The 18389-nt window shown below is 35.3% G+C and overlaps 1 protein-coding gene across 3 annotated transcripts in view; it reads left to right on the top strand.

The window, feature by feature from the left end:
- The window catches only part of EFL1 (elongation factor like GTPase 1), an 81292-nt gene that overhangs the window by 2481 nt on the left and 60422 nt on the right, over window positions 1-18389 (top strand). For all 3 annotated transcript variants that reach the window (XM_037395062.1, XM_037395064.1, XM_037395065.1), the window contains 8 exons: window positions 654-787; window positions 1399-1536; window positions 2404-2618; window positions 7003-7126; window positions 8005-8081; window positions 8241-8377; window positions 9216-9338; window positions 11913-12012. In XM_037395062.1, coding sequence (XP_037250959.1) covers window positions 654-787; window positions 1399-1536; window positions 2404-2618; window positions 7003-7126; window positions 8005-8081; window positions 8241-8377; window positions 9216-9338; window positions 11913-12012 — 1048 coding nt within the window. The remainder of the gene's footprint in view (window positions 1-653; window positions 788-1398; window positions 1537-2403; window positions 2619-7002; window positions 7127-8004; window positions 8082-8240; window positions 8378-9215; window positions 9339-11912; window positions 12013-18389) is intronic.

Below are 18389 nucleotides of genomic sequence, written 5' to 3'. Positions count from 1 at the left end.
ACCTTTTATGTCTGTTGTTCTTCTGTTGTATTGAAATTTAGACTCTAATACAACTTCTTAAACAAGAAAGTTGTTTGATCTTATGATGATAAATGCAGTGAGTCCATCGAAAGTTGACTGAGTCAACTCAGTCAAAAAAAAATGAGTCTCCACTAAGCAGAATTTTTGGGAGTAGAAAATTTTGAAAACTCCTGAATTGGTATATTGAAGATACTTTACTAATACAGTCAAAAGCATGTTCTAAAAGAATCACAAGGCTGAAAGGAGGCATTTTGAATAGAATGCAGGGTTTTTTTTATGACATTCTGTTCAAAATGCAGACTGTAACATAGCTGATTTATGTTTTACCTAGTCATGGTTAGGGGTTTGCTTTTTGTTTGGTTAGCTGGTGTGGTTTTGGTTTTAGTTTTCCAAAGGTAGTTGGGCATTGAAAGATGAAGATTAGCATTGAGTGAAATTAAAATATATTAGGCACGAGCCACTAGATGTTATGCTGCTGACAGTCTTCCTGTCTTACAGGGGTTTTTCTTAAGCATGATGATGTGCTGGTTTGGTCCTTAGAAATTAATGATAGCTCAAGCAGTATAATTGAGTGGCTGAAAGAAATATTTTTGACAACTGTTCTGAAATAATAATTTATTATTTGATTCTAGGTGATGAAGAGTATCTGATTAATTTAATAGACTCCCCAGGGCACGTGGACTTTTCTTCAGAAGTGTCTACAGCAGTTCGACTCTGTGATGGTTGCATCATAGTGGTGGATGCTGTTGAAGGTGTCTGTCCACAGGTGAAGTAAAGTATATTAAGTAGAGAAAGAGGGGAGAGAAGACAGAGTAAGAAAGTCTTAAGTATATAGTGTAGAAATAAAAGATGAGCTGGTTTAAGAAGTTTTGTAAAACTTAATGACAGTGTACTTGAGGTATGAAAGAGGGTTGTTAGTTTCATAGTTGTGCAGAAGAGTGAGCAATGCTGATGTAGTCATGTATGGTTGCAACAGTGAGTATGTAGTTTTTCAGGTAATGGAATGTATAGAGAAGAAATGTGTTAAGGGAAGTAATATCTTTACATGTGCTTTTAGGGTATTTATTCAAGGTGAAAAAATAGGCAAAATAAGATTGAAATTGATTTTTTTCATTGCTTAGTTTTATAAGGAGGGTTGGGGTTTTTTTGCTGTTGTGGGTGTTTTTGCTATAAGATTTTGCCATTCTGCAGAATTCTGTAATAACTAACACTGTGTACTATGGGAGTCAGATTTCTGGTTTGAATGTCAGACCTGTCCTTTATTATATGTTTAATGAAATTTCAGAATTATATTGTAATTTTCTTTAGCATTCCATCTGTCTCTTTTGTGGTATCAAGTTTTCTGTAATGGATTTTTTTAAACTGTTTCCCTAATAGACTCAAGCAGTTCTACGGCAAGCATGGCTAGAAAATATACGTCCAGTATTGGTGATTAATAAAATCGATCGCTTGATTGTGGAGCTCAAGCTCACCCCTCAGGAGGCATACTTGCACCTTAAGAATATCTTAGAACAGGTATTCATGCTATAATGTTATGTTCACGCAGCAGGTTTTGTTGAAGTATTTTTCTTTCTCCTTTTCTCAGCTCTTGAATTGAGAGAGGCTGTAGTTTTCAGTGCCTTATAGCTGGAATAAATTTAGGACAGCAGAGCCAGTTTTTTCTTACTTTGCAGGATCAAGCATTATAACATCTAGTCTAACTTTACATTGAGATACATTTTATTTCTAGTTGGTTTTGAAGTTCATTCAGAATCCCTGTGATGGAGGAAAGAGTTTTAAATGCCTCTTGACAGGTCATCAGGAAGAGTCTTCATTTTTGGAAACAATATGCTGGATGTTTTATTCTTCCTGTTAAATTGCTTAAACTTCTTTGGAGATAGACAAATATCTTCAGAGTGCTGCTGTTATTGATGTATTTATGCATCTTTTTATCTTTTAAGTTGTTTTGAAGTTACGTTGCCTTTATTTTATTATTTTTTTTTCCCAGAGCTTGCTTTTAAGTACTTATCTACCTGGTTTCCCTTTGCCCTCCTCTTTGTTTGTCGGCAGTAACAATTTCCTATTTCACCATTCCATGTTCTGAGAGACAAAGTGTATTACACATACTCTATCTGGTTCAGTCCTGATGCAGCTAACTTACACTTGGAAAGAGCAAGGTGTTTGAGTTAAAATGTTAGTCTCATCAAACTCGTCTCCAAATGGGCAAGATTCGATACACGAGGTTTGTGTTTTAAATTGCAAAATGAATCGCAGGCGTTCCGTCTTGTTAAAAAACTTCCCCTCTCATATTTTGGAGGGTGGGGGGGAATTGCATTTTAATTGCAAGGGTTGTGAAAGAGTGAAGGGATCTTACTTAGGGTGTTTTTATGTATCCTTCTGCAGATCAATGCAGTCACTGGAGCACTTTTTACCTCTAAAGTCTTAGAAGAAAGAGCTGAGAAAGAAACAGAAAGTGAAAGTATTTCAGACACTGCACCAGGAGATCAAGTTTATGACTGGAGTGCTGGATTGGAAGATACTGATGATTCACATCTCTATTTTTCACCAGACCATGGAAATGTGGTGTTTGCCAGTGCAGTTGATGGCTGGGGCTTTGGGTAAGTCTGGGATTGAGTTACTGAGTTGTTTGTTGGTTTATTGTTTTTTTTTTTTAAATTGATTACTGCAGTTAATTTTAAAGTATTTTCAATTGCTTCATTTTTATATTTTTATGTGATACGCAACTGTATACAATCAGTTCTAAGGTGTTATTAGTGCTGGACAGCTGAAAATAATACCAGCTTTGTCATCTATGTGACAGGGACCCCTCTTTTACTTACACAGTAGCTGCTGAGCCCACTGTAGTGTCCAGCCTGGCCTGGTGAACTTAGTATTTTATTAATTGCTGACATTTGATAGGCTGCAGTAGGCTAGGCCAAAACCTGTGGTGGTACAGGAGCTGTTTCACAAGTAAATTGGACCTTCCAGCTACAGGAACAGTGATGTTCATAACAAGCATAAAGCTGGTAGCTGGCATCAGGACAGCAGTTTTCAGTTGTCAGATTCAGTCCAGTACAATTCTGGGTCACAGCATTACTGTGATCTGTTTTTTTCTGTACCGGACTTTGACTTGTCCTTGAAATGATGCATTTGTCCTCAAGTGTTTGTGTATCAGGCTTTTTTTAATCTAGCTTTTTTCTGTTCTTCATTCAGGTGCATTTCTTATCTCTTGTTACCTAGCATATTTCTATTTCGGCAGTTGCTAAAGAACATTGCAGAGTTGTTTAAGTAAATGTAAGAATTTGGGGACAGAACAATTTCAGAAAAATTTCTGGATTACTTTATTTAAGTTTGTGATCAGTTCTGTTTTTCAGTCCCGTTCTTAGCAGTTAGTTTCAAGGGGCAGCAGGCTAGTGTAAAGTTTACGCGTGTTCTGATGGCTAGCCACAAGGTGGAGTCGTCGTCTTCATCATGAAAACACAATTAAGAAGATGCGCTCAGTAATACTGTATGTCACTAATACTGCAGATCCTTAAAAAAAACCAGAACCCAGCTCCGGGATTTTTAAGTCACAGTCAAGCTCTTAAATAAGGTTCCATTCGTAGTTTGTAGTCTTCACACAAATGTTTCTTATCACTGCAGAGAAAAGGGAAAATAAAATGGGATATTCTTGTTATCTGTCATGAATAATAATAATTTATAAAAAGAAAAATCAGAATATAAGTGTATAAGGAAATGGAAAACAGATCTTCAAATTCTGACATGTTCTTTAGTCGGAAAGAGATCTCTTTGTAGAAGATGTGTGTGAGGGGAGGCCTTTTCATTTCTGAAGGTTAGAGAAGGTTTTCTGATGTCTTTGGTGATCTGCATGTTAACACACATCTTGCCTGAACTCCTCCATTCCTATATGATGCCCACAGTCATTCTTCTGTTTTATGCTACACAGGGAAACAGTATTTTGATCTTTATAGGCTTTAGCTTTCCCGACTTGTAACTTTTTGTTGAAATTCCATAGAAAAAATGGATTGTGGTAGTGAACTGTTGTTATACAGGGTATTTGGGATGCAACTGTTACAAACTTGTTCAAGTTTGGAGTCGGATTATGAACACTTTCTTTAGCAGATGTTGAAATGATTTAGAGGTATCTGCTTGTTTAGTCCTGTAGGGATAAAGATTGGGCAATTTGCAGCTTTTGTTTTGGTTACTGACAAAGCCTGTGGAAGCCAATAAATGAAAACAAAAAGCTAAGTTTTTGTTTTGGGAGGTTCAAAGATGGCTTTGGTTTAGCATTAGTATTCTAAGTACACTGCCAGGGAATGCTAAACATTAAGAAAAATGTTTTGTAAAGAGAATGATACAATGGAGAACTTTGTTACAATAAGTAGAATAACAAGCTCAAAAGCAATTTAGAAGCTGTTTCTTTAGATCAAGCTACTTGATATTTGCAAGTAAATGATCAACTATTAAGATTTTATAGGTTACACAACTACATTCTGATATAAGCATGTGGTCATAAACACCCTATGATCACCCTTGTAATTAGCAAGCAAGCATGTTGTTCTTAAAGGGTAGGTGGATAAAAGTGAGACTTCAGATAGTTATCTTCCTTAGATGATTTCTTTTCTTCTGATGATTTCACTGCAGGTAGAATTAAATTTCATGCAAATGTGGCAGAAAATTTATTTGTTTCTCCAGCTCAGAGGTTTAGCAAAAAATACTTCAATTTGAATTGTTTGACACAGGAGTTTACTCTCTGATGCGTTCCAGGTTCTGCATCTCATTTGTAGTAACATTGGGGTATATACTGAGAGGTAGAGAAGAAAATTTCTCTAAAACAGTGCTTAGGGCTTGAGAGTCTCTAATTTGTTATTTTCTTAGATAAATACCTTGTATTAATTTTCTTAATTATTTTTCCCCAAAACTTTTAGCACTTGGTGTATGTTGGTAACAGATATTTCTGCAGCGTGGAATGCGTGATAGATTATTAATGATGTATGCTAGGGTAGTCTGAAGCGGAATGATAACTGGTCAAGCTTTAGCTGTTTTTTTGTATCTGCTAAGTCTCTGCCACTTGAAGTGTTTGTCAAGTGGCTTGAACCTTACTTGCAGAGCTTCTGAAATCTAAATATTGGTTGTAATTTAGCTTCAAATGGGGGCAAGAAATGAGCTGGATATGACCTGGCCTTTCTTTTGTGACTGGTTTATTGGTATACTAGAGAGGACTGATAGGCTTTCTGTTTATTCTTTGCCAAGATGAACTTAAAAGGTGTAGAATGCTTTTCATTGAATATGAGACTAAAACCCATGTTTGCTAAGATTCCCCAAATTTTAATCCCCTTCTGCTTTACGTATTGAAACTTCTTAAAGATTATAGTAATTGAACTATCCATGTACAAGACTGTATCTGAGCCCAAAACATTTATGCATCTAACTTAGGCAAGGGGTGTTAGTATTATACTGCTGGATCTGGATCAGACTATTTATACATTAAAACACATTGTCTATTGTATAATCTATTCTTTGTCCCACAAAATGTGCCTACAGCTTGGACAAATAACAGGACTCCTATCTGCTCATTTTCTTATTTGTACTTGTCCTAATTCTGCGTTTTCCCCTCACACTGGGAAGATGTTTTAATGTATTTGTTGAAGCTGAATGAAGATTGTTGGCTTTCTGATACAACTTTCTTTGTTATGGTGAACTGGCATGGTTCTTATCAATCATATAATGGGGGGAAAAAGGAATATTTTCCTGAACTAGTTTCAAGAGGTACTTCTGGATTGCCAGCCAGTACGAGGTGGTGAAATGCACATCAGCGGAGCATCTTCTTAGTCAGGGCAAGCCTTGACTGCTCTTACCTGGATGTGGGTTCTGTTCCTAAAGGCATTACCACTTGTCATGGCAGAAAAAAATTCAGCTATTAGGCAGTGCCAGCCTCATCCAGTGCAATCAGTACATATGTTTTTCTCATTATCCTCAAGTGTTGAAAAATACCATAAATACATATGCAAGAGCTATTAGCACAAGATTCTTGAACGTTCTCCCCCTGTTCAGAGTTTGGTGTAGTTTCGGGGGGGGGGGGGGGGAGGGGGGGAAGAATTATCCTTTTTGCTCTTAGTTCAGAACTCAGCTTACTGACATGGGCAGGTCTTTTTTTAGGTGTGTAGAAATTTAAGAATTCTGGATTTCAAAGAACAGGTTATCAAGAATCATTTTTCTTTAAATAGGATTGTTATGATGGTATATGTACGTTATTGTTTCTGTGTACACAGGGAGCAAATACATAGAAATTTTTTCTATTACTGCTCACTGAACATTGTCAGCAAGGAAACCATAGAATATTCAGGGCTCCCTGTTTAGGTTGTTAGCAGCCTGCTTTTATTAACTCGTGGGGACCACTGAATGACACAGTTGGCTTTATAACACAATTATGGCATTACATTTTTTTATATTGTTTTTCTGGGCTTTACTCATTATTAAAGCAATGATTCAAACAAAAAGAAGTGCCCTAAGTAGTTAATTTGGAAAAGAATTACCAGTATCTGATGGCTCAAGTGTGGCTCACAGGAATACTTGATTTTTAACTTGTACAGTTCTGGTCCCAGACCATAGTTAAGTGTGTTGTGGGGTATCTTTCATAGAATAAATTTGAGAGTCATCACATAAATATTTAGAACTTTTGTATTATGCTTTTCAGTATTTACTGGCAGGGTAATGCACAAATATTTATTTCAAATAAACAAGTTCAACCTTGAAGCTGACTTGAAACAAACCGAGAACATACAAATACTGCTGACATTTTTGAACTGTTGTGACTAAACATTTTTGCAGGTGTAAATGTTAAACAGTGTGGGCTAAAGTGATGAAGACAATTGGAAAAATGGGAGTAAAACAAAGATTTGAGATGTGTGTGATTTTCACATAAGCTTTCCATTGCTTAGGTTGATAAGCACATACAAATAGCATTATACTTGTATCAAAATGTGCTTTGTTTCCTTTCAGAATTGAGCATTTTGCCAAACTGTACAGCCAAAAGATTGGAATCAAGCCTGCAGTACTTCTGAAGACTTTATGGGGAGATTATTATCTAAATACAAAAACAAAGAAGATAATGAAAGGTGATCAGGTAGGGAGGTTGTCATAAATATTACCTGGCTTTTATTTTGTTTTGTATTTTTTAATTCTGTTCCTCATAGTGTATTCTGAAAATTGACCTCAGTACCTTTTCACTCAACATCAGTGGAGATAATAAAGTCACTAGGATAGCCTTGCATCAGCCCCTGGAGAAGAGAACATTCCAAAATTGACCATTCAATAGCTACATGGAGGAAATACCATCAAACCGTGCTCACAGTTGCTCTTAAATATCTGTTCACACCATGAGAGATGTTCCAGCTTCAAGAATTCATTATAGAGCAGCAAAACACATGAGTGGAAGACTTAATAGTGTAGAAACAAGAGTAGTGAGTGGGTCTCTGTCTTAGTTGAAGAGTCCTTGAGCAGCTTAGGATATTCACGTTTAGGATTTAGAAAGTCTTTTTTGCCTTAGTGAAATCCCATTGAGTGCTATACTGAAACCCTGGCCTGAAAACTACACTTCTCTTGCATTAAGTGTTTCCACCACTAAAAGTTAGGAGAGGAGAAGGTAGTTTTCCTGTTTGCATTCAATGATGATTTCTTTGTGTTTTCATAGGTAAGGATTAATAGTTATAAAAAGGGTGCAAACCAGGCTTGAGGTAGACATGTTCTGTATTTATCAGGCTCTTTTTGTGAAATTGAAAACCATGTCCTTTACTTGTAAATGTCATGTTTATTTTGTGCCTTGTACTGCTCTGCTAAGACAGACTGATGAAGTAGTGATCTTGTGTAGAAACAGATAATTGCTTTGATTTTGAATAAAGGTTTTACACACTCGTTATGAAAATGGCCAGTTGAAAGTGCAATCTTAAGCCTATTGTAACACTGAGGGATTGCTGGTAATTACCTGTATGTTTGTTCTACCAGTCAAAAGGAAAGAAGCCTTTGTTTGTGCAATTGGTGCTGGACAACATATGGAGTTTGTATGAAGCTGTTATGAAAAGGTGAGAAGATCTATAAAGTTTTCATGGAATCTCTTTCTATGGGCTATGGTGATTTTTTTAAAATTCTCAAACAAGAAATGTTGTAGATGCTTGTTATGTGTTGCTGCTGGTTTTTTTTTTGTTTTTTTTTTTAATCAGTCTTATTTATTTGCCTTACAGAGACAAAGAAAAAATTGAAAAAATAGTCACCTCTTTGGGACTGAAAATCGGTGCACGGGAGTCACGGCATGCAGACCCTAAAGTTCATCTTCATGCCATTTGTAGCCAGTGGCTACCAATATCTGATGCAGTCCTGTGTATCCTTAAGGAAGATAGGCTTTTTGTTCTATTGCAGTTCCCAGACTTCAGAGTGCTCACATATTTCAATGTGTGATTTGTTCTCTCTCTCTCTCTTTTTTTTTTTTTTTTTTTTTTTTGTAATCTGTGCCTATGTTAGCTGGAGCTATTTTCTCACATGTAAAGTTAAGTTACATACCTAAAGAAATTAGGCATACATTTCTCCCAGCTTTGTGCTTTTGCACGCATCCTTTTTTTAGGAAAGTAAGTTATGAAACAAGGTAGTTTAACAATATTCTTTAATTATGTAGTTTCATATACAAATTGTCATGGTTTTCTTGAAGGATAAGCTAATCTTCTTTTCATAATAGTATCTTAGGTCTTCCATCCACGAGCTTCTTTAAGTATCTGGTGTTATGTTTTAGGCATACATATTCTTAATCCAAGATCGGCTGTTGCTGTTTGTCTGCTGCGTAGATGGTCTTCTCATCGTTTATAATATAATACATATTATATTACAATAGGCATGCACAAATTTTTTGTGTGTGAATGCTAATTAGTTCCGTAAATCTTGCCCCAGCTGTACCTTTCTTAGTTTCCCAGTTGCACATAGGAGGGTGAGCTACCCCTACTTAACTATCCATTCTGCCCTTGTATAAATGCCAGGAATTGTTGCTGACTTGAGAGGGAGCTCTATGCACTGTAACACACAGGGCTGGATTTTAGCGCTCTCTTGTTGCTGGCAGTTAGTGCAAGAGGTTGATTTAAAGAAAGAAACATTGAAAGCATTTGTCTTTTATTTGCATTCAGTAAGGAAATATGAATATATAAATATATATCCTTAGCAATGTGTTTTAGCCATGGTGTGTAATAAACTTCCCAGCCCTCTTGACATCACTGCAGAGAGAGTGGAAAAGCTGATGTGTGTTGGAGCTAGAACATTTGATTCTTTGCCACCAGAAACTCAGGAACTGAAAAGTGGTGAGTAGGTGTTCTCTCATTAACATGAAGATTGGTTGCTTCTGTCTTGTGTTTGTCTTTGGATCATAAGATGTGTAGTAACCTGTATTTAGATTTATAATTATTTTACTTTTAGTAGCTTTGTTGATGTTTGTTAGTGACCTGTCATAGTATTATGTCTTATTTTTATGGCCATACATTTATCTTCAATCTCATATATTCATGGGTTTTAGACAGCTCAGGCTGCAGGTGATGTAAAGTCTAAGACTGAAATCGGGAATTTTGGAGGGATATGAGATTAATACTTGTTTTTAGTTCCAAACAGAAATTATCATGTAGTTGAGAATTGACTATTTTTCCAAGTTCTATATTAAAATCATTGTTTTTTATCTAGCAGGGGTTTGAATTTGGATTTCATTTTTACAGTATGTTGATTAAATAGGCACAGCGTTTTGGTGATTTAAAATGAAAAACATTTTTTGTTGAATTTATTACTAAGTAGTTTGTTTGAATTTATTACTAAGTAGTACTGAGAAGTTAGTAAGGTGTAGCTTAGCTGTTACTACAAACATTGTCATTAAGAATTTCATCAACATCCATAGATGACAGTGTATAACTTGATTTCTTAGTTTTTTCATAATATTCCAGAATGATAAAAGATTAGCAAATAAAAACAAGAGCCAGAAGACTTCCAGGGCAACAAATATATTTTGTTATCCAGAGTGTTAAATGAAGACATGAAATCCTGGTATTTTGAAGTTGAATGTTTTGTCATCAGCTTCATTGAGATCATGATTTCATGTCCAGTTCTGGCAGAGTTTCCACCTTCAATTAAGCATTCCTCCTTGAGAAGGGTTTGATGCTATATTCAGATGCTGTTGTGTTGAACATTGGGATGTCTGTATGCAAAAGTAAGAGGAAGTTTGTTAATCACCCAAGTCCTGTGTTATAAAATTGTATTAGGGGCTGGAAAGATTATGTTCAATGATTTAACTTTGTTGTAGGCATTAAAAGAACTGTATATAGGCAGTAATGAAAATAATCTTGGTGTACAGCATGCAGGAGAGCTAGTAAGATCCTCATTTTCCTTTTTCTAACTTCAAATTATTTGTAAACATAAACTCTGTGTTCATGTGTATCCTTCATAAAAATTGTGATGCCTTGGAAAAGGGAACTGCTGCTGAGTTCTTTTCCTGAAAGACAGATGAGAACTGCTGAAGCTGAATTAAATATTTAGAGAAATTGAAAATCAAAGTTGATAACATGGATAAAATGCTCAGTGGTGAGCAAAGCTTGTATTTCTACATGTATATGTGGTGATCTCCTCTGTTGGCTTGGAAGTTTTGTATCAAATCAAGTGATGTTTTTCACCCAGGTTTGGTAGTCTGAAAAAGAATGCTCCCAAATGATCTTTTCACTTAGGTTTGTAGGGGACAAATAGGCTTTATATATGTGGTTTTGTTGTTCCACAAACTTTCTTTCTAACTCAACAGAATGTAATAGAATCCCATTTTGTTTTAAGGTAGTAAATGTTCTCTGCTATTTAAGAGGTAGTTTAGTAAAAATTACAAGAAGATACCATGCTTAAGCTAGTAATAATTAAAAACAGTTCTTAACTTTGTACGTGTGGTGAAAGGTGTTTAGTGCGGTGTTTTGAAGAGTGCTTCAAGAAACCTAAGGAGATGAGATATGAAATGTAACATAAGATGAGATGTGAACATCAAATTGACAGACTGTTAGGAGTTGTTTCCGGGGGCTGAGGCAACTGATATTTTCATCCTTTACTGAACATTTGCAAATACTGTATTCTCCAAACAGTATTCCATACTGTATTAGTATAAGTTAATGAGACGAAATTTACATCTGTAAACTCGGATCTTACTGCTGTTGGTTATGAAAAAATAGCATTCTTTACATTTAGTGAATATCTTGCTAATTTTTAGTAGTAGTCTTGTGCTTTGTTTGCCTAAGCACCTTAAAACGTAGTCTTCCCCTACGTCAGATAAAAGGGAGAAGTGTAGAAGACAACGATTTATTTTCTGTGTTGTTAGAATAGTTTATGGGATTTCTGAAGTATTGAATGAGTTTTGCGTGGATCCTTCATCCTTTGAAGAATATGCGTTTTTGCTGTTAAGTTGTTACTGTTTTGTGAAGGCATGAGCATCTGGACTTTTGCAGGATTTCCTCTTCCAGTGTGAAAGGAGGGAGAATTCTTTGAGGTATTGAATAAGTAGCTTGGTCTTAATGCTAAGCTGCTCTCTGATTTTCATTCTAATCTAAACCAGCCTATGAATTCAACTTTAAATATCAAATCAATATGTTTAGTTGGAATGTATCTAGTTTGTTATGAAGAGTTCCATTTTTACAATATTGCTCATTTTATTTTATTGTGGAACAGACTTGAAGATATAGGCAGGGTTAACAAATAATTAAGTTGGAGTAATTTTCTACTTTTCCCTATTAATTTGTCTTTAGCATATTTTCCATTGAAATAGGAAATAAACAGTAATTCCTATAAAATTGATGGAAAGCCATAGTTTTGTCCATACTGTTGGGAAAAAGTTGTGCAAATAACTTCCCTTTATGTTTCTTCAGCTTTTATGAAATGCAGTAGTGAAGAAACAGCCCCGGTTATTGTCTTTGTTTCTAAAATGTTTGCTGTTGATGCAAAGACATTACCACACAATAAACCAAGGTAAGAAAATGTAACATTTAACTTTCTGATCTACATTAGATACTTCTGGGGAAAAAAGTTATGTTGTAAGCCTGGATAAATTGTTTTAGACCTGAGAAAATAATTCACAAAATCTTGAGAGGCAATACAATCTTTTCAGCAAGTAGAGTTTTTCTGAACAAGTTCTAGAAATGATTTGTTTAGTTTTAGAAGATCTAGTAAATTTGTTAAGGAGTAGAAAACATTTGTTGGAGAATAGTACTTTTGTCCAGATATGTCCTAACGCATACATTGTAGGCTGTTGCAGGATGTTTGGTTGAAGATATGATTGACTTTCAGTAAGGTTGTGCTGACATGATCATAACAGTTTGTGTTTGTAGCAAGGAACACCATCAAATTTGGTGTAATAGCGAAGTGATCATCCAGCCTATTGCAAGTGCAAAATAAAATGAGTTAATTAAAATAGTCTCAATCTTGATAACTTTTTTGGAGTGAACTGAGAGGCATTAATGCACTTGAAAAGATTTTCTTCTGGGAGGTTTGGAATATTTTTTTGTTACAGCTTTTTATTGTTGAATCACCATCTTATTTTCTTTGAGCGGTACATCCTTCTTGATTCCATTTCCCTGACATACTTACCTGCACTACTTTTAGCTGAAGCCATCTGCTTTTTTACAGAAGAAATGTGCTTTTTTACGAGTTCATAAGAATGGAGTTCATCTTAACCTTCTATTCCACTGAGCCTCTGAGGCATTTTCAGTAGTCACTTTTTTTTTTTTAGCTGGGCATTTTATGTTTTTCTGGTATTATCATTGAACGGTGAAGTAGTACATAAAATATTAACCTTTCTAGGAAATTAGACTGTTAAATCTTTGTGCAAGCAATGGTACTGCTGCTGTGGTAATATTGGAAAGGTTCACTACTATCTTAGGTTTTTCACACACTTCCTAGATTTATTTCAATTTTTTTTCCCATGCTTATCTACAAATCTTCCACCAAAAGCCTTTCTTGAACTGTTTGAGTTGTGGGAAAAGATGCATCGCGCTTATGGATTGACCAGGCACTAGATGGTGCAGTCTTGCTTTGAGTTCTGTCTTTAAATGTATCTGAAACAGGAGTTCTTGCTGGGGTACTGGTGTAGCCCAGCAGTGCTGTTCCTGCTTTGCCTGCTTTCCTGTAATTTTTTGGTAATCAGAGAAGACTATGTTGAGGCCATCACTTTCTGGCTCTTCTATCAGTGATAATGACCTGTTCTTTTATTTTTTTGGGAAGATTGAGATTCTTCTATGTGATGAGGATGTCACACAGAGGCAAAGGGGGCTTTTACATGCACCAGGCACAGAAAATCTTGGACGTATTTTCAAAATTAAAAGAATACCTAATAAAACAAAAGGTAGCTACTGCAAGACCTGGGTTGGGTTTTTTCATTCTATGTCACCTGCTTATGAGCACTCTGCCTCATGGATAAACTTCTTCCATGTCTCCAATATTCATCTTTCTTGGTGGTTGTTTTTTTGTTCTTCTTAGTCATCTCCCTTCAGGAAGGGAGCTGTTTTACATGTGTTATATGCTATTTGTTACACTGTAATTCTTTTTTAAAAAAGTTCCTTAAATGGAGAGAAGAATATTTTGAAGAAATTTACCATGTGTTGTGGTTCATAGTATGTGTGTGTGTGACCAGTGTGACCAGCTCCCTTTTTTTTTTTTTTTTGGTGAATGATGCATTCAATATGGAAGCCCAACCATTGTTACTTGTTGGGTGTATTTTCTCCTTAGGTAAAAAATGTGCTGCACTCTATTCTAGTGATTTTCAGAATGCAAATACGATTCCATTTTTGCACTCTGATAAATATTGTGTAACAAATTTGTAATTCTGATCATCAGTTGGGTTTGATAAAACCTGAAGATGTTTACTGAGTTGAGTGGAGGATTGCAGTTGACTGATAGTCCAAGTAAGGCCAAGCTGGCCTAAAAGTCCAAACAAAATTCAGATAAATTAGGCTTTCTGAGATAATATTTCAGGAGAGTGAGGACTGTCCTGGAATTCGTTGTGGGAGTCTTGAGGCATGTTAGTGATGACTAGACAATATGTCCTTTCTCCCTGCTTATCCAGTAAATTGAAAATTGTGGTGTCTTGCTCCATAGGTTGTGTGAAAAATATTTCTTGCTGGCCTTAATATTACATCATTCAACTAGGTACTAATTGGTTAGTATTAAAATGAAATCACATGACTGTTTTACTTTGAGATACCCAGTCATCAGCACCATGCGATTTTGCTATTGTTTTTGTTTGGAAGTGACAGCTGAATTCCATTTTTTGAAAAACGGTAATATAGCTAAATGTGTATTTCCTGGTATTTTTAATTAAGATTCTACAGGTAAGCAGTTCTTGAAGAAATCGGAAAAGGAGGTTAGTTTTAAAGAGGAAGGAAAGCTATCTGCATAAAATAAAACAAGTGTTTTAAAAGCATGGGATTGTATAAATATTGTTCCTAAGCACGTTTTGTATTATATTGGCCACTGTGTGCTATTTACAGGTACACAGTGAAGACTGTGCTTAACAGAACTGAGTGAAGGTTGTGTGGAGTGTGTGAGATCAAGTACTTAAACTGGCATTCCATAAGGATGCTCCATAATAATGCCTGAACGTAGGGAGGAACAAAGAATACATATGCTAGGTTGATTAACTGTTTTCATATTTACCTTTTTAAGAACTTCAGTACATGTGTTAATTTTGAGGAAAAATAACTGTGCTCTTGTATGTTTAGATGTTTGACTGCTGGACCTATCTGCTAGGTTATTTCTATCCTTTGGGGGCCAGGGGAAGTATTTTTAAACATATTGAAGCATGTAAAAAAAATCTGGGATATTTTTTTTTTTTTGCAAGACTTACATTTTTTCCCCCATGGAAGTAGACTACTGTAGATCCATGCTACTGTCTTTTTCTTTCCTTCTGTAAGGTAGTATTGGATAAGGTTACCTTTTTGTGAATTTCTCAGAAACTGCAAATTGACTTTGCAGTTTTTATAGTTTGTCTTATTTCTGCCATCTGCTTGTAATACTTTCTAAGCATAGGTTCGGAAAAGCAAAAAGCTCTTTTAAGTTCAGGGTGTACAGTAAATGATAATGAAGGTTGGATTTTTAATTAAAACAACCTCCTTTAAGACTGATATTGGCAACTAATATCTCCTAGAAGGTGACTTTAAAAATTGATAGATTCTATACTAAAATTGCTATGTTTTTGCTTTTACTGTTTAAATAACAAAGTTTGCCAGCTGCTACAACACTGGAATGCATAGGAAAATAAATTGTGGTTGGGTTACAACAGGTTGGCAGTTTATATTTATCCTTCTCTGGAAAGATCTGAAGCTTGATTTTATGTAGTACCAGCAAGTCCCTGAGTTTTTTAATCAGGTTTTTCTGAAGAAATTAGAATTGTGCAAATATGTTTTGTCTTCCTATTTCTTCTGTCTGAACTTGTGAGATTATTTGCTAATTCCAACCAAATCAGACAAAGCTGTAAATCTTCTGAAAATCGGGCAGAGTAGACAAACAAATTAGGAACCCTAATAAGAGACTGTAGTATGAGCTCTTTCAGTTTAGATAATAAAATATCTAAAACCAAAAGCAGTAGGAAATAAGACTGTATTGGCTCCTTTTGGAGCTACTTGCTTTATGTAATGAGTCCATGGTTATTTGATGAAGCCTGTGATTATTATTCTTAAGTACTGCTGTATGCAGAATTAGGTGTTCGTTCAGCATATGCTGTTTCTTTCTCTCCTTTCTGCTAGTTTTTTGTTTTGAACTGCAGTCTAAAACAGAATGGTTGAGTGTAGGTGTCTAAATAAAAGCAGAGCTTGGCATTTAGGTACAGAGTATAAATGTTCTAGTTTGTTCTTCCTGAGGTTCACAATCCTGTCTTTATCTACCCTAGTGTAAAAAAGAAATGTTTAGTAATTACTTACAATTGCTTTCAAGTAGTTTTAGCTGTTGCTATGTATATTTAGTATAAAATACTGAGAAAATGTAAATTGGACATCAGATGTTCATTATGATGGAATCCTCTACTAACTTCGTAGAGCTTTATGTACGAATGTCAAAGTGATGTGATGCAGTGTCAACAATAGGAGGCAAAACTTTAGTGTTACTTCAAGTCCATTGTTCTTACGGTGCTGCTGAATAATGTAAATTGAGTACACTAAAGAAATTCTAGTTCTGCTTTTCAGTAGTAATAAAGTCTGTTGACCAAATAATCTGATGTACTAAAATCATATTTCATGACTACAGTAGGGGATATAAAACCTGTAATACCCCTGCTGTTTTCTTCTAGATAATACGAAAGGTACTTCTTTCTTCTCAGTCAGCTTGGAAGCAAGATTATCTTTTTTCTTAGGTGTCACCATGAAATGGGCACTTTCCCATACAATTCTGCATGAAATTATGATGGTAACTGTTTCTTTGTTCTGTAGTACAGCTTGTTTGCATGTCTTAAACCAACAGGTTTTACTATACTTCGTCTATTTCCTTTCTAATGTTTCCTAAAAATTACATGGGTAAAAATCTAAAACCTGTGATTTTTGCCCAACCTTCAGCTACGAAGACATTACATTGTCTTGATCAAAAGAAGGGAACATTTATAAAGTTCCGAGCTCTGAAGTAAATTTATTATGTTCAAAGGCAATATAACTTGCAGTGACTTCCGTGTGATCTGAACCCGTCATCTTCTTTTGCATTGAGTTTGTTCTATATTGTAGTTAGTGCATTAGAAATGAATATGGCATGAGTCATCTGAACAGCCTGTTGGATTTACAGGTTAACATCTGAAGATGGCACCCAGTTATATAATTAATAGGGTAATAAATGCTTTTCAAAAATTTAAAACCCTACTTGTGTTTTTTGTGAAATAAATTTCATTGGAACTGATCTAAGAGAGGGATATGTAGCATCGGATGAAGCTTGAATCTCTGGACATTATTTTGTGTAATTGCAAGCTTAACAGAGAAAAGCTTGTAACTTTCTGGAAGAGTTTTGCTTCAAGTTTCTTCTCTATTGCACTTTTAGTATGTTAGATAAATCAAAGGTCACTGTATCAGTCAAGAGTTTTTCAAGGCAGTGTATGACACCTTGTTATTAATAACTTAATTTCATTATGTATCTCAGAATGAATGGTAATTGCTATTTAATATAATGTGAAACACTTACTGAGTATTCCCCTTTGCAGGAGCCCTGTAAGATTGTTGTGTGAAATTTTACGTAATTCTGATTTGGATAATTTTCAGTTGTATGTTTTCTGTATACACATTTATTTCTACAGTGAATTACCTAGTGCATTCAGTTGCGATAGAAAAGATAGGAAATAATTTTGGTAGGTGTACATTAGTTTGTGAATGGAAATAGTTCCATAGACATAGGGCAGTTTAATCCAGATATTAATGAACTTCAGAAGGATTAGAAAGACCACTGGACATAATCTGTGCTGAACTGTAGCAAATAAGCTGCACTTGAGAGAGCTGTCTTTAGGGATTCTGTTGTCAGAAGTCTTTGAGTGCCAGATGGTGAGCAGAACAGCAGCCAATGACTTGACTCTGCTCTTCAGAATTAGGTTTAGTTATGAAGAGTAATCCAATGGATTCTTTATAAATTACTTGGATTTAAAGCTGGTAACAGAAATTACCCCCTTAGTTTCATGAAGTCAAGCATATGTCCACAAGCTCATGGAATTTAAACTGGTAAAAACTGTATGGAGAGAAAGTATTCTCAGCTAATTCAAAACCATTGTTCATGATATAGGAGATGCATCACAGATACTTATTGACTTTAGTATCAGTCTTTCAGAAATCAGTTGATGTTCTGACTGTGGTCTTTTCTTTTTAAAACTGAAGGGTAAAAGGTTAAAAAATAAACAACACTTTAATAATCAGAGGCCAATTTCTGTTTGTTTTGTTTTTTTTCTTTACTATGAATTTTTGCAATGTTTTTGAATGAAGTTTCTTTTTGGTAACATGGAAGGGTAGAAAAGCTGTCATATCCAGAGGTTTGATTGCATGAAGAATTTTAGTTGTCATTCAGTTTGAACTAAGTGAGTTATCCCCTGGGAATGTGGGAATAAAGTAATTGGCAGTAGCTTGCTTATATTACCTGGAATCTGATGCATTTAATCAACAATGTAGTGAATGTTAATAATATGTATAGTATACTATTTACTGTACAATTATTTCCATGGTGTTTGTTTACCACATGGTTGAGGTTAAGATGGGTTAGTAATAATGCGGTTACCCATCCGTGTCAGCTCTCTATTACTTGTGCCATGTGTATGATGTCTGGATGCTGTAGCATCTGTGGGGAGGTAGGGAATATCTTTTTCTTTCTGCTCCAGAATTTTCATTTACTGCTTTTTG

This window comes from Falco rusticolus, chromosome 7, assembly GCF_015220075.1.
Source record: "Falco rusticolus isolate bFalRus1 chromosome 7, bFalRus1.pri, whole genome shotgun sequence".
Taxonomy (NCBI): domain Eukaryota; kingdom Metazoa; phylum Chordata; class Aves; order Falconiformes; family Falconidae; genus Falco; species Falco rusticolus.
This window is presented reverse-complemented; position numbering and strand designations above follow the sequence as displayed.